The following is a 14,633-nucleotide window of genomic DNA, read 5'->3' on the forward strand; positions in this document are numbered from 1 at the left end:
AGACTTGTGCTTTTAAAACTTTAATTAAAGGAAGTAGTGATTAGTTTAATGATTTTGAGAAGAATGCATTAATTTTAAACAGTTGTACAGAATAAATATATAGTAAAAAGCAGCCTGAGCCATCACATCTGCACTAGGGGATGGTGGTGAAGGAAGTGCTAGTTAGGGTACGAGCACCTGTAGTTTCTCCAAAGAATGCCTAGAATTTATGTCCACCAAACATTGCCTGTTACAGTTGTGAATTATTTATGATAAGATTTTAGCCAGGCATTTAATACCTGTTAAAGAACTCACGCATTTTAAAACATGGAAAAGTTGCCAAATACAGTAACAATGCATGGTGGTAAGAATAGCTGAAAGTCTCCGAAATCAAATAGTTCTTACGTGACTTGAGGTAGTAGCCAGAGGGGATCATCTGCCATTGTTGGAAGAAAAGCCTGTTTGTTGTAGACAGGTTAATGAAGAGAGGGTAGTCTCTCAGATGTCCAAATATGTCTTGAAATGGTGCAGTGACAATAAAACAGCCTTATTGTGGTTGTGATTAGGTTTAAAACATGTTCAGTGTATTTGCTATGTGATTCAAAAAGTGGCTTTCTTACTGACTTCTATGATGGGTTGACCTTGACTGGCTACCAGGTGCCCCCCAGCCACTCACTTGCCTCCCCACCTCAGCAAGATGGGGGAGAAAATAGGATGGAAACGCTTGTGGGTTGAGATGAAGACAGGGAGATTGCTTACTAGTTACCGTCATGGGCAAAAGAGACTTGACCACGGGGTCAGTCCATGGCAACTTCTTTCCTTGCCTCTTCCTCCTCCTGCTGTTTCCCTACTCCAGCCTGGTCTCTCCAGGGGCTGAAGAGGAATCTCTGCTCAGGTGCCCAGAGCTGCTGCTGCTCCTCCTTCCCTCCTGCTCTCACCTCTGGGCTTGCAGGGCTGTTTTCCCCTCTTTTTCCCAGCACCTCGACACCTGCATCTGGTACAACTTCTGAAGAACGAAGCCTTTATGTTTTTAGTATTTATTCTGGTAGACCTGGAATAATACTATGTACTGCCCTGAAGTTTGTTCCTGCCAACACTGGGGGAAGGTGTGGGAAGGTGTACTGAAGTATAATAAGGTTCTGGTTTCTGTTGTAGGCTCCCACATGGGAGTTTCTTGCTGTCTAGGGCAAGTTGAGTAGGTTCTAAATGTGGCACATGGGAGACTGCAGATTGGCTGTAGAGGCCCAGAGGTGGATGGCTGGAGAAGAGGAGAACATGCAGTAGGGAATAACTTGTGTAGATATGCTCACAAACATGCCTAGGTTTGTGTTGGTCCTGACCAGTCATCCCTCATGTGCTCTGAAACTGCTGACCCCCGTGGAATCGCCCCTGAGGACGCTAGCTTTCCCTGGGCACCGTTCTCTGCAGCATCTGGCTTGGTTGCCTGGACTTGAACATCCTATTGATTGCACAGCTATGCTCAAGTGACCTATTTCTCCTTAGCCAGCCATGCCGTAAGCGGCACTGCATCTTTCTGTCCTCATTCCCCAGGGACCTTTGCTGTTTTTTGAGAATCGAGTGGCCCCTCTGTAAAAGGAGACATTAACACAAATAAAAGAATGGCAAGTGTTGAGATTTTTTTTTTCTTTTTTCTTTCAAGGTATGATAATCCCTGAAATGTGGGAAGATGTGACAAGTAAACCCCTGCTTTTGCCTGACGGGGTGTATGTGGGTCGATTGCAGGGCATGATTTCATTTTTCATTTTACAGCTACAGTCATGTGGTGGGCAGTTGCTTCCACCCTTCTGAGTACCTCCGCTCATGTATCCTTACTGCTTCCCATGACCCATGCTGGCACTTACTTAGTCTTATGGCAAACTAATTCAGGGAGCTGGACCAGGAGAATACTAAAGTTAAATAAATACTGAAGGGGGGATTTACAGTTGCCTGATCCTGGTGTGAGGCATCGCTGCAGGAAGCATCTATGGTGGTGTCAGGTGGGTGCAGGATACGTGGACTCAAATGGGCTGGCTCTTCAATCAGCTGACGGAGAGTGGAAAAATCTCGTAGCACAATCTTGCTTTGCCACTGCTGCTGACATCAGGAAGTATATAGTTAATCCTCAGACTTGCTGTGAAGGCCAAGGAAGATTAAGAGAGAGGATCAGGAAAAAGTGACATTAATTCCACTGGACAGTGTAGCTTCCACCAATTAGTGGACTCACATACAGGTTGAAATGGGTCCAGGATAATGGGTAATGACTGGAGAGGTAGTAGGAGTCTATCTCAGCCTTGCTGAGGAAGGGCAGTGCAAGTACTGTCAAGGAAAAGTCATGCTGCCTCTTCATTGATTAAAATACCCGAAGTAGACATGGTAAGTGCAAGTAGAAAAGCAAATAATGCTTTTCAATCTTTCAACTTCCTAATATGTTAAGAGTTCGGTGGTGTAGTATTCAGACAAGAAACATTCTTGAATTGTCCTGGAGTCAGATGTGAGATTCCTTATAAGGTATCCTTATGTTTTTAATGTCTGCTTTACTGCTTTTGTAGCATAGTTTCCAGATGGTGTGGAAAGCTGCAACTTTTTCAAATGTTTCAGAATAAATAAGACTTTTTTTCAAGTCTGTATTTCTTTAAAAGATGGTATCTTATCTCCTGAATGCCTACTCTACAGCAAAGCTATTTATACCTTTTGGCAATTCTGAACCTTTGGAGACATTCTTATAGTTGAGAATTAATGCTTTGCATAAAAGTTCAGTGACTTGCACTGATCAAAAGCCTGATGGTTCTGTGGGTCATAAAAAAACAACGTGGGACTGTAGTGACCCAGCTAGAAGCACTAAAAGGCATTGAAAATACCATTCCTTAAAACTTTATCACTTTTGCTAGAGCCTTTGCGGAAAACAAAGCTAACAGTTGCGATCTTAACCTCTTTCTGTTCACTTCATCATCCAGAATACCAAGCTGATTGAACAAGGGCTTTTGTGTAGTTGGTAGAATTATTTTACATCAGAAGTGATTGTAGTTGTAAAGATGGAAACGCAAGAAGTACTGGTTTTGACTGGAAGTATCGTAGGTAGGGTTGATGGTGTACAGTGTGAAGGATTTTTTTTTAACTACTGCTCTTTCTTTTTAAATTCTGGAGCATTGTCCTTGCTTATATTGATTAGGTGTGAGTGGAAACTGAGAAGCTGAGCTTGGGGAAAAGTTGTGCCTTGTGACATGAGCATTGGAAGTTTGTAAGGAAAATCTCCTGATGACTTAAGTGAAGCCAGAATTTCATCCTTTTAACCCAAATGTAACAATGTGGGAACTCCCTTACCTGTTGTGCATGCTTCTGTTAACATGCACTAAAACTATAGTCTCGAGGCTCTGTCTCTAGTACATCCATATTAAAATAGATCCTGTTGTGTGTGTAAAGCACATCAGACCTCTTTGAAAAATGATGGAAAACATTCTAGTGTTGTTATACTTGAGCAAAATGTTTCAGTGAAATGATTTTTTTTCTCTCTGTCTTCACCATTTATTTTAGTGTCAAGGTTATCTTTAGATGTGATATCTGATTACAAGGAGGAGAGAAATGGTACTCTTTTTTGAAAAAAGTAAGATTGCTAGACTCCTTTATTTGATCCACTTCGCTAAGTGTGGGAACTGCTTAAAACTGTTTAGTATTTTTTGACTTACTCTAGCAGCTGTGATTACTTCACTTCTCCCCATGCATAGAGGAGATTGAATTAACTCTTTAAACACTAAGAGGGAGGACAAAGGTAATTCTGTAAGAAAAATGTTGGAATGGCAAAGAATTTGGTGAAAAACTTAACCTGATCATGGTTTTCAATACCAATAAAGCTCAGCTGCCAGAAGGGCTGAAACACAGATGATAATCTGTGATCGTTAGCTTTTTCTTGATAGGAGAAGGATTCAGCTGGTCATATACAAGTGCACAGCTTTTTAACAGACACTAGGAACTCACTGTATGTGCTGAGGGCTTGCTGCTCAAAGTTTATATTAACTTCAAGCATAACTTAATTTGTTTATTTTCTTAGATGTTCCCCTCTTCATATTGTGATAAACTTTCCAAGTTTAAAAGGTGGCCTTCTCCTCTGCAGTTACTATATGGAAGTGAATGGAAACCAAGAATATAATTTTGTGTTTCTATGGGGTGAATAGTGCATTGAGTGTGAAGACAAAGAGGCAAGCCAGCATAGCAGGCATGAGGTAATATATGTAGTCTGTGTGCCAAACGTGAAATAAGAAACATCTGCAGTTTGTATTTTGAAGTTCTGTTTTATGCAAATACCCTATCTGGAAGTGGAAAACTCACAGGAGTGCCATCAACAATTGGACTGAATTCTTGGTCTTGCTCCTGTCAGTGATGAAATGAAAGCAAACCTCTTTCTTTTCTGACAAGGGTAGGAATTTCATCATTGGGTTGATATTAAATAACTACATCTAAATGCTGTCTGTATAAAAATTATAAGGTATATTTTGAATTCTTGTTTTACACACTTTCTAGACTAGAAATCAGGGAGGCCGAGTCCATTACTATGTACTGTGTCATTCTAAGGATTTTGCTACCTTTTTAGCTAGCAGAATGCTGTGTTGAACACAGCTTTCTGTTAATTGAACAGGTTTTATCCTCCACGGTGAAGCCAGCAGAGGTTTATGCCTGTCTCGCTCCAGTTTAGAATCTGCCTTAATGTGCAATTTGGCAGTAGGGATAGGCCTGGTTACTAGCTCGTTGCTGCTAGGCATTAGAAGTGTGCTTGTATGTTCCCACTCCCGCCTTGGCACTGGTTCTAGTCTGACCCCTTGCTGAGCCAGCTTAGGAAATCAAATTAGCAGATAACCTTTTTTGTAAGTGGGGATTGTTTGTTCCTGAGCCACTTTCTGTGGGGTCTGGAGTGGCAGGGCTTATGCTGGGGAAGCAACAGCGAGTATGTGGCTGGGAAAGGTGACCAGCCTTTGCGTAGCAGCTGATGAGTAGATCTAATTAGCTCTAATGTCAAACAGCTCTCTCGGCTCAAACCCATTTTAGCCAGCGGCATAAGCTAGCCAGCTGGACTCTTTGATGGAAAGACAGACCTGGGCACCTCTTTCTGTGGACTCTGGTGTGGGGAGTTGAGAGACAGTGGGCTACCTGATTGTGTCTTTAGCTGCCATGGCCAGATTCTCTAAAGCTTATCTGTCAAACTGATGCATTTATTATTCTTTGTTCCCATTCTTTCTTCTAGATTGCACGCTTCCCTGCACGACAAACCTTGTAACTTGTTGGCCTCATATTGTACAGTGCCATACAGATTTGTAAAGTCATTAAAAAAAAAAATGTAACTTTTGAAAGTTCACACTGAGATACTGTTTTGTGTAGTAGAAAGGTTGTATAGCTATAATTATCTATGATGAGAGATGGTACATATAGCCATTTCTGTGGGGTAAAAAAAAAAAAAGGTTTAACTTTAATAAAAGAATTCTAGAGGCAGAAGAAGACGGAGATTTGGTGATGCAATCTACTTAAAATTTAGCTCTCAAGAACCTGGAGCATAAGTTTATAGTCCTTAAAATATGACCCTAGTCAGGTTCTTCTAATTGATACTGCCAGTCAGGTGTGTGTTTACTTTGAGGATTGTATTTTGAGGTTTTTCTTCTTTGGGTTTCTCTCTTCTGCTTTCATTTTTCTCCTCTCCTATTTTTCTCTCCAGTAAGTGAACTCTTTTGCACAGGAATAGTACAGAGGACAGGCATGGGCCTTTGCATGCCATGCAGTATGTTATCAGGCTGAACAAGTCAAAATGCTGGTAAAAAGGCCTTTCCCAATATTATCCTGTTTAAGCTCTTGCATTCCTGTTTTTCTTTCCCTGTTTCACTCTATATCTTTACATTTTTGTCTTTCTTAATGCTTACGATTGCTCTGATCAGTTTCCAAATGAAAAACTAGGAGAACTTAGTTAAATAGCTTGCAGGCTCTGTCAAGAAAGCACACCAATAAAGGATATGAGTCCTCAGAATGAATCATACTTTAGCTATCTGACATTATAAAGTGCTTTTGGGAAATGAAATGTAAAATTCAGTAGTTAGGGTTGTCATTTCATCCCACTTTGCCCTGCTGCTTTTTGCACTCAGATTAAGCTGTATCGTCCACCTACTCTCATCTGCATTCATGTGAGAGGTGGGACTGGGACCTTCTGGTGCCTCAGTTCATGGCCAGCTGGCTCGTGAATGTGACCACGCAGATGAGCACAAGTGCTATTCTTGCGGAGAGTTGGGACACATTCAAAAAGACTGCACTAAAGTGAAATGCTATAGGTGTGGTGAAACTGGCCATGTAGCCATCAACTGCAGCAAGACCAGTGAAGTCAACTGCTATCGCTGCGGCGAGTCAGGGCACCTTGCACGGGAATGCACAATTGAAGCTACAGCCTAATTATTTTCCTTTGTCACCCCTCCTTTTTCTGATTGATGGTTGTATTATGACTGGTAGCATGGACATCTGCTACCTCCAGAGTGTTTGTGAAAAGGGTCCTGAAACTGTCATCTGGCCATCTTCCCTGGAAGTGTTAGAAACCCTTTCTTACCTGTGTACTGCTCATCTCAGAAGACAAGAGGTTGCATTGTAGACCTGGAACTTGTTTTGGACATTTGTATTAATAAAAGTTGCAATTTGTTTTGCAAAGGATCATAGAGATGTAGAGCACCTAGCAAATGTTTGTCTAGGTGTCAAGGTTGGGATGCCAGTTCTTTAACATTATTTTCAAGAGTATTTATTTGTCCATATAAGTTTTCTCTTGGCCTGTGTCTGCAATGAACGCTTACATGCCTAGTTCTTTTTATTGTGTCAGGGTATCAGAGTGAATGAATCCAGCTTATCTTTTGCTTCACCTTTGATGGAAGGAGGCTGCTGTTGCACCATTGTAAGACTATCGACTTTTTTTTTTAAAACTATAGAAATATGTTAAAGTAAGACATCTACTCTTGTGTCTACTTTTTGGAAAGTGAGGGTTTTTTGCATTTTAAGTTCCCCTTCCTCCATTTCCTTTTCTTGCCACTTGTGTTGTCTTCCCAGCAGTTGAAAAAAATTGAATATTTATTGGCAAAGAATTGTGGTGCACAAAAAACGCACTGAAGTGAGATTTTCTTTCAGCAGTAATGATCTTGCAGCTATGATGAGTAAACATAAACATTTCCCAACTGAAGTAAGTTTATTCCTACACTACAGCAAACTGAGAGACCATTTGTGGGTTTGTGGCCTTCTCCTTTTGAAGAGAGGTGTGGTTACTTGGCCCTATGGGGCAGGGAGAGAGCGCAAAAGAGAGTGGAACCTTGAGGGATTTGTTGAGAATGAGTGGGGGGGAAATTGCGACTGGGATAAGTTCAGCAGTGTCAGGGGACTGTATGAGTAGGCGTGGGGGAACTGGGTTGATGGTGGGTTGACTTCTTTCAAAATACTACTGTGTGATCTAGAAAAAGTAGTAGGGCTTTGGGCAAAGTTGTTCATGGTGAGGGTGAACTGAATAACTTTGGCAAGGTGTTTGGGCTGAAATGCTGACTCTCTTTCCTTGAAAGAGCTTCAGGCAGGCCTCAGTGCCATCATGGCGTGAAATATTATTGTACAGTCTGGTCACATCCATGATGACTAGATTGAGCTTTGCATAGTTGTCAGTTTTGATAGTACTGTAGTGAGATCTCTCCTTCAGAATCCTTTGGCTGTGTAAATTCACACTGGCTGTCGTGGGTGATTCACTTCTGGTCACAATCTATGTCAAAGTCATGGTGTGGAATAGAAAAATCAGTGTCCTGAAGTAAGGATGTATCTGCTGTGAAACCCAGTTAAGTCTTTTGCTGTTGCTTTTCATTCAGTGTCTGGGTAAAACAACAGTATCATAGCTGTCACTTAAAATAATACTTTTTACATTGAAGCATGTTAGAGGTATTTTAGGAGCCAAATATAAAGATGGTGGTCTTATTATTTTGTGTGTGTAGATCGTGCGGGATCTGTGCATGCCACTGAAATTAGGAGTAGTAATGATCCAGAATTAACTAGGTGCCTTCCTGACAGCAGTAACTGACAGCATTCTGTAATACACAGAAAAAGATATTTGTTTTAGCGGAGTGATATTTCAGCAACTGTTCTCTTTCAATAAATAATCTACTTCCTGCACTTTATATTCTTAGTTGTTAACTGATCTGTTTTAAATGCCTAGGCTGGGGACACAGCACTATGTTGGTATATTTAACTGGCCAAATTCCAGGATGCAGTCAACTGTCTGCATGTATAAACAAGGCTCCTTCTGAGATGTGTTTGGGATCCTGGATGTATTTTATTTGTCATGTTTGTTGTTGGAAATTATAGCCAGGTAGAATGACACTACTTTTCTTTCTCTTCTATTAAATCCTGTGAAAGATAGATTCTCCTGATCCAGTAAGGAATGATCATAGTCAGATGGTAATATACAATTTAGCAGCATGAATATCTATTAGAAATTTTTGCTTGCTTCCCTCGCCCCACTCTGTGTTTTGGGTAGATGGACACTAGCTGTCGATTGGCAGGTTTGAGATTAGAGCAGCAGGATAAAGCAGGAGTGCTAGCTGGGCAGCGTGGGGAATCCTGTGTGTCTTCTCCCCCTCTTATGCTTGGTTCATTTTGAGTAGGCAGTTTGCTGCGTGAAAGATCATGCATTTACAGAGGGCTGTTGAAAAGGAGGTGGGGAGCACAGAACAGGGTGCATGACAATTGGTGATTCTTCAGGACTTGGTTCTGAGGGTCAGTTGCAAATAATGAAACTAGTAAAGGAATTTTTAAGTAATGTCTTGGACTAATGAGGTCTATGAGGTCTTATTTTCTGGGTTATGTTTCCTTATTGAAGCCTGTGTAATTACCTTCCCTCAACGATGGAGAGGGCATTTGCTGTCTGGCACCTTGAATTGGGTACACATGACTTACTGTTGAGGCTTTCGCTGAGTCCATCTCCACTATCTCGTTGCCCTTTCTTTGGCCATTTATGGAAGTGGGTTCAGTTAGCTTTGAAAAGGTCTTATTCATGTAGGCAGCTTATTTTTATAGTGGCCTTCTTTTGTGCAGAACCACCATTAGGTCAGCAAGGTAAAACAATGATGTGGATGCACCAGGAAACATTAAAAAGTTTAGATTCCTGGCATATCACAGAATCAACCAGGTTAGAAGAGACCTCTGGGATCACCGAGTCCAACCGTTGCCCTGACACCACCCTGTCAACTAGACCATGGCACTAAGTGCCATGTCCAGTCTTTTCTTAAACACATCCAGAGATGGTGACTCCACCACCTCCCTGGGCAGCCCATTCCAATGTCTAATGACCCTTTCTGAAAAGAAATTCTTCCTGATGTCTAACCTGAACCTCCCCTGGCGAAGCTTGAGGCTGTGCCCTCTTGTCCTATCGCTAGTTGCCTGGGAGAAGAGGCCAACTCCCACTTCACTACAACCTCCCTTCAGGTAGTTGTAGACTGCAATAAGGTCACCTCTGAGCCTCCTCTTCTCCAGGCTAAACAACCCCAGCTCCCTCAGCCGTTCCTCGTAGGTCGCTATCTTAAAGAAAAAAAAGCTGCACATTTAGTGTCAGGACTTCTGTGGGAGGTAAAGAGAAAGCGTTTCTTGAAGTGATCACGTGCAACCATATTCTGTTGGCATGTCTGAAATAGGTTAAAAAGCACACACAGTTTTTCTATTCAAATTCTAAACCAATTCTCTTCCTTGGGACATATCCTTTTTAAATGCAGAGGCTGCTCCTGAACAGTAGAAGCCCAGTGAGTGAGAAAATGAGACTGTTCCACCCCGTCACAGCCCCCCTCCATGCCTCTGTGTGCAGGATGGCCGTAAGGGAAAAGCGTGATCCTAGTGATTGTACTGTGGGCGTGCTCCTGCTGCTTGCAGCCAGCTGTGCCTTGCAAGGGGTAGTGAGAGGGAGCGCCTGAGTGAAGAGACCCTTCTGGAGCCCAGAGCACCGTGCAGAGAGACTTGAGTATTTCCCTGGAGAGCCAGATGGGATCTGGCAGGCCTGTGCTGAGCCAAAGCTAATAAACTCTTGCTAACCTCATGCTGATCTGTGTGTAGCTATGCATGTGTATCAGCACTTACCTCTTCCAGGCCTACCAGCTCAAGAATCAGGTTTTACTAAAAAATGCTGTAATGCCCCTGGATGCAAAGGTGCTCCAGAAAATGTTGTGTTCATTTTGCGTTGTGCCAGCAAGTCCTCCTGGACCTGCGCTTCACCACCACACTTGGGGCTTGGTGTGTCCCCAAGTTGTGTGCATGTAGGTGTAGAATTCAGAGTAGGTTATAGTAGGGTGTTTTGTGATGCTTTTTATTTCCTCGACTTACAGTACCTATAGAGGTCTTGATGGGAGTGACTGTCAGACCCCCCAGCGCGTTAGCCCTTTTTGTAGGGTCTAGTTGCACTGTATTGTTGCATCTTTTGGGATATGTTGCAACAAGCAGAGTCTGGATCATGAGAGACTCTGAGATGTTAGGAGAATCTTCTTTGCGCTGAGGGTGGTTAAGTGCTGGAGGTTGTGGAATCTGTGTCCCTGGGGATGTTCGAGACTCAGCTGGACGTGGCCCTCAGCAGCCTGATGTAATTAGCTTTGCTTTGGGCTGGGGGTTGGACTAGATGACCTCCTAATGTCCTTTCCTACCTAAGTTACTCTGTTGTCTGTGGTGTTTTTAGGCTTTATTACTCAAAGTTCCACTGAAGTGAAAAGTGCCTTTGCCTTTTGGGGGTCTGTGTATGGATGGTTATAGGTCCGCATACTGAACAGCTGTCCAGGCCAGAGGTCTAAAGTGTTTGATACTTAATGCTGTGTTGATGTAATGTGCAGCAGTGGTAGCACTATCTGCTGCATTTCTTTCAATGCTTGTTTAATGCCATAAAAGCTGAAACGTCACCAAAGAGTTGTGGAGAACAGCATAATAAAGGGCAAATGACACTAAATTTCTTTTCTATAAATGTATTTTAAAAGTCTTCTAAATCAGAACTGTCTCTGGCTTAATTAGCTGGGGCTCCAATAAGTCAACTTTACTCTTGCTGGAATAGCTAGATGCAGCTTGAGAAGTATGAAGTGGAACTCCTGTGTAAAGTAGACCTATTTAGAGGGAAGGATGTAAAAATTACTGTTCCCAAAGCAGCCAGAGTGTTTAGTGAAGAATGTACTGGGTGGTAGGAGAGGAAGAAACGTCCCAGTTTCCCAGTAGCTGTATACGAAACTATCATGTTTCAGTGCGTTAGATGATGACACAGAGAGGATGGTATGAAGAATGACACCTGGAGTGGTAATTGCTTAGGATCTTGGCTGGGACCTCCTTACAGGGTGTGTGACTGGTGAGCCACGTGTGAGCCACGGGCAGCTGCGTTCATGTCTGGCTTCTCTGGTCTTCTGTTCTGCTGCCTGACCCTTGGACTTGAAAGATACTCAATGGAATAATTAAGAGTCTTCTGGGGAGGAAAAGCAAGAAGTTTAAGGAAGAGAAGGAAATATATTGCACAAAGTATAGCTACAGTAGAATGAAGGAGGAGAATTCAGTGATACTGAAGACTGTGTGAAAAGATAGGAGCGTGTGTTAAAGGGAAGAAGAGGCAGTAACCTCAAAGGAGAATGAAGTTGAGACAAATGAGATGGACAGGCATGTCTAAGACCTCCAAGAACTTACTTACAGAAAGTAGACTGTCTTAGATGTCATGTTACAGTTAAATAGTGCATACAGTAAGGAAGCACGTACTGTATTCCTCAATTTACAACTGGCTTGGTGAGCAGCTGTTATCACTCTGGCTAGGTCTAGTGATTTGGCTGCTATATGGGGTGCGTGTATGTATTCATATATATGTGGGGGGGTTATATATTTTCACATGCGTGTATTCATTCTTACATCCTTTTCTAAACTATTTAATTTACTGGGAAACAAGTACAGCTGGAAATAGCAAAGATCTGCAGATGTCACTGCAGAGGCAGATTGCTGTTATGACTTTGGATGGACACTGATGAAAATGTTTAAGTGACCTAAAAATAACCATGTGTAGCATAAGGGCCGTTGTATGTGAACTGATACTTCTTCATGAGTCATTTCCTGCTGAAAGTGTTACGCAAAGCTGACTGCTAGAGGGGGTGTATGTATGTGATTATATATAAGATCAAGAGCAGGCAGTGCTTTTTTCCAAGGTTCTTTTTGTGGCTCTGCTGGTTTGGAGTGCGAACATGATGATCAGTATTCTGCCTATAAACAACGCTCAGATTTAGATCTTGGCTATTGGAAATCATGATGGTCATCTGGGATTGTACTCTATGGTGTATTTTCCCTTGAGACTGCCTATAAAGTAGGCCACACATTCTCAAAAATTCCTTGAACAGAGGAGCTATTTGCTGCTCTGAATTGTGCTTTAAAATTTAATATTTTAACGATTATTTAAATAAAAAAAAAATAACCAAAATGAAACAAGCCACTAGATAGATAGGTGTCTCACAAAGACAGCTTGTATGCAGCTACTTTGTGCCTGCTTGAGTTGGTGATCTGTCTTTTGATAACTGAAAACTACTGATAACAGTGAAACATAATAAACTACTTTAGATATCAGTGTTAACGATTTAATTGCTGGCTTTATTTTATCACCTAGGTCATGTGGTTTATGCATAGTTGGAAATAACTGTATTTCACTGGCCAAATCTTCAACTGGTTTCTGTCCTAAAATTCGATCATCTCTGATTGTGTTTAAACACTTGCAGTGCAAAATTCTACTGTGAGTTGAGAATCAGTTCTAGGATAGGAATCATATGATAAATGTCTTGTTAAAGTTAGTGCAAGAACAGTTTTAGGGTCATGTTTTTAAATAGTGAAAATGTATTTACTGGAACTTTTTGGGAAGCTTCCACCTAGCAAAAGGATTTTAAGAAAAAAAATACCCCAGTCCATTGGCACACAGTCTGGCTCAAACCTGAACTATGAAACACAGGATTCAGTTTTCATCTTGACCAGTATTTTTTTGTTGAGTTCTGTACTGTATATGTAATGACAGACTTCTGGCTTCCTTTTTTATAGGCTCAGAGTATTCCTCAGTGGGATGGTTACCTGGTACTGAATCCCTGTGGCAATCCGCAACCATTTCATCAAGCAATCAAAGCAATCCTGTCAGAAGACACAGTATAGCTTCCGACAGCGGGGACACCGGGATCGGTACCTCCTGTTCTGATAGTGTGGAAGGTGAGTTGACACTGTTAAGTTTTGGACGTTTCTGAGAGAGAAACGATCCAAAATGTTTTAAAGGTATGTTTCCCAAAATCACGGTACTTTTCCAAAGCTGTTGAGCACACACAGTTCTTTTGTTTTCCTGTCTGGACCAAGTAATTGTTTTGGTGAGGTTTAATTAATTTAATTCTGCATGAGTTGTGTGCATTAACTTGCATCTCTGCCACAAAGCCGGTATTTGTGTTAGATCTTTTGATAAGTGCAGTTACAAGAAGTTGCCAGATCTATACAAAGGCGTGATATCCCATACTACAGCACTTGATAAACGAGTGGTAAAAGCAGAAAAACTTTTGAGGGAGTTGATGCAAGGACAACGCTTTCCGGTATTTATTGGGTGTGTCAGCAATGAAATCTTACTCATTGGGGTTGAGAGGAAAATGGGGCAGTTTTTTTTCTCATTTCTTTCTTCTGGTGGGAAACGTTTACATTTTATTGCATGTCATTTGACACATAGTCGAAGATCTTTAAGGAGAATCATCAATATCTAATGATTGTTAAAACTTCGTTTGGACTAAATCACGATTCCTCGAAGTTGATCTTATCAGAGAGGGGTTCAGCCTCCAAGGTGGCAGCATCTCCGTCACATTGGCATCGTCCCTGTGGAATGTGTCACTGGAATTAAGCCTGAACGAAAGAGAGACTAGGCAGTAATAAGGCTTGAGATTTTCTTATTTCACAGCCTTATTTCCCAGTAAGATTTTCAAGACTACGGTAATGACAGCAGGACTGTGATATACTTTTCTCCAGTGCCTTTTTATGCCTGGTAGATTTTTCAAAAGGGGTAGCTGAAATGAAGGAGAAAAGGAAGAAATTAGTAGAAATGAAGTAAGGAGTGCTGAATCAATGTAAGAGATAGAAGTCTCTATAAGGGGGGGCTGAGCATTCCCGAGGAGAGTTCGGAATGCCTCAGAGTTAAGTCTGTCAGTTGGAAAGGAACTCGATAAGAGGGTCCTCATAGCTTGCTTTCTGCTTACTTTCACTTCTAAACCTTTATTGGCTTTGGCAAAATAAAGGTTTTTCTCAAAATACTCAAGTTCTTGGGTGTAAAACTGAAATAGTAAATGGCTATTAATGCAGAAACCATGTTGCTTTTTCTTTCTTTTTTTTTTTTTTTTAAGAGATGTAGGGGGAATAAAGCTCTCTCATGGTGAGTGTATATATATAGATTTGCAATCGGACTCACCCAGGTGTTGCATAACAGTATTTTAAGATGCGACATTTGAATTAAAAACATGCTCTCCCCTCCTCCTCTTTGAGGGCTTCCCCATTTGAGGGGTGGGAGGAAGGAGAGGAAATGAAACAGCACCTCCTCATCAGAAGGTTCTCGTGCCTAAAGAGGAGAACAGAGCAACTGTTCTTGAGGAGGGGGGGATGTGGGGTGGGTGTGTGTA

The 14,633-nt window shown here is 41.7% G+C and overlaps 1 protein-coding gene across 1 annotated transcript in view; it reads left to right on the forward strand.

Annotated features, from left to right (window-relative positions):
* CEP85L (centrosomal protein 85 like) overlaps nucleotides 1–14,633 on the forward strand; it is a 130,034-nt gene that overhangs the window by 4,252 nt on the left and 111,149 nt on the right. Inside the window, exon 2 of the mRNA XM_068415291.1 lies at nucleotides 13,036–13,197. Within this exon, the coding sequence (XP_068271392.1) occupies nucleotides 13,036–13,197 (162 nt within the window). The remainder of the gene's footprint in view (nucleotides 1–13,035; nucleotides 13,198–14,633) is intronic.

This window comes from Nyctibius grandis, chromosome 1 (assembly GCF_013368605.1).
Source record: "Nyctibius grandis isolate bNycGra1 chromosome 1, bNycGra1.pri, whole genome shotgun sequence".
Taxonomy (NCBI): Eukaryota; Metazoa; Chordata; class Aves; order Nyctibiiformes; family Nyctibiidae; genus Nyctibius; species Nyctibius grandis.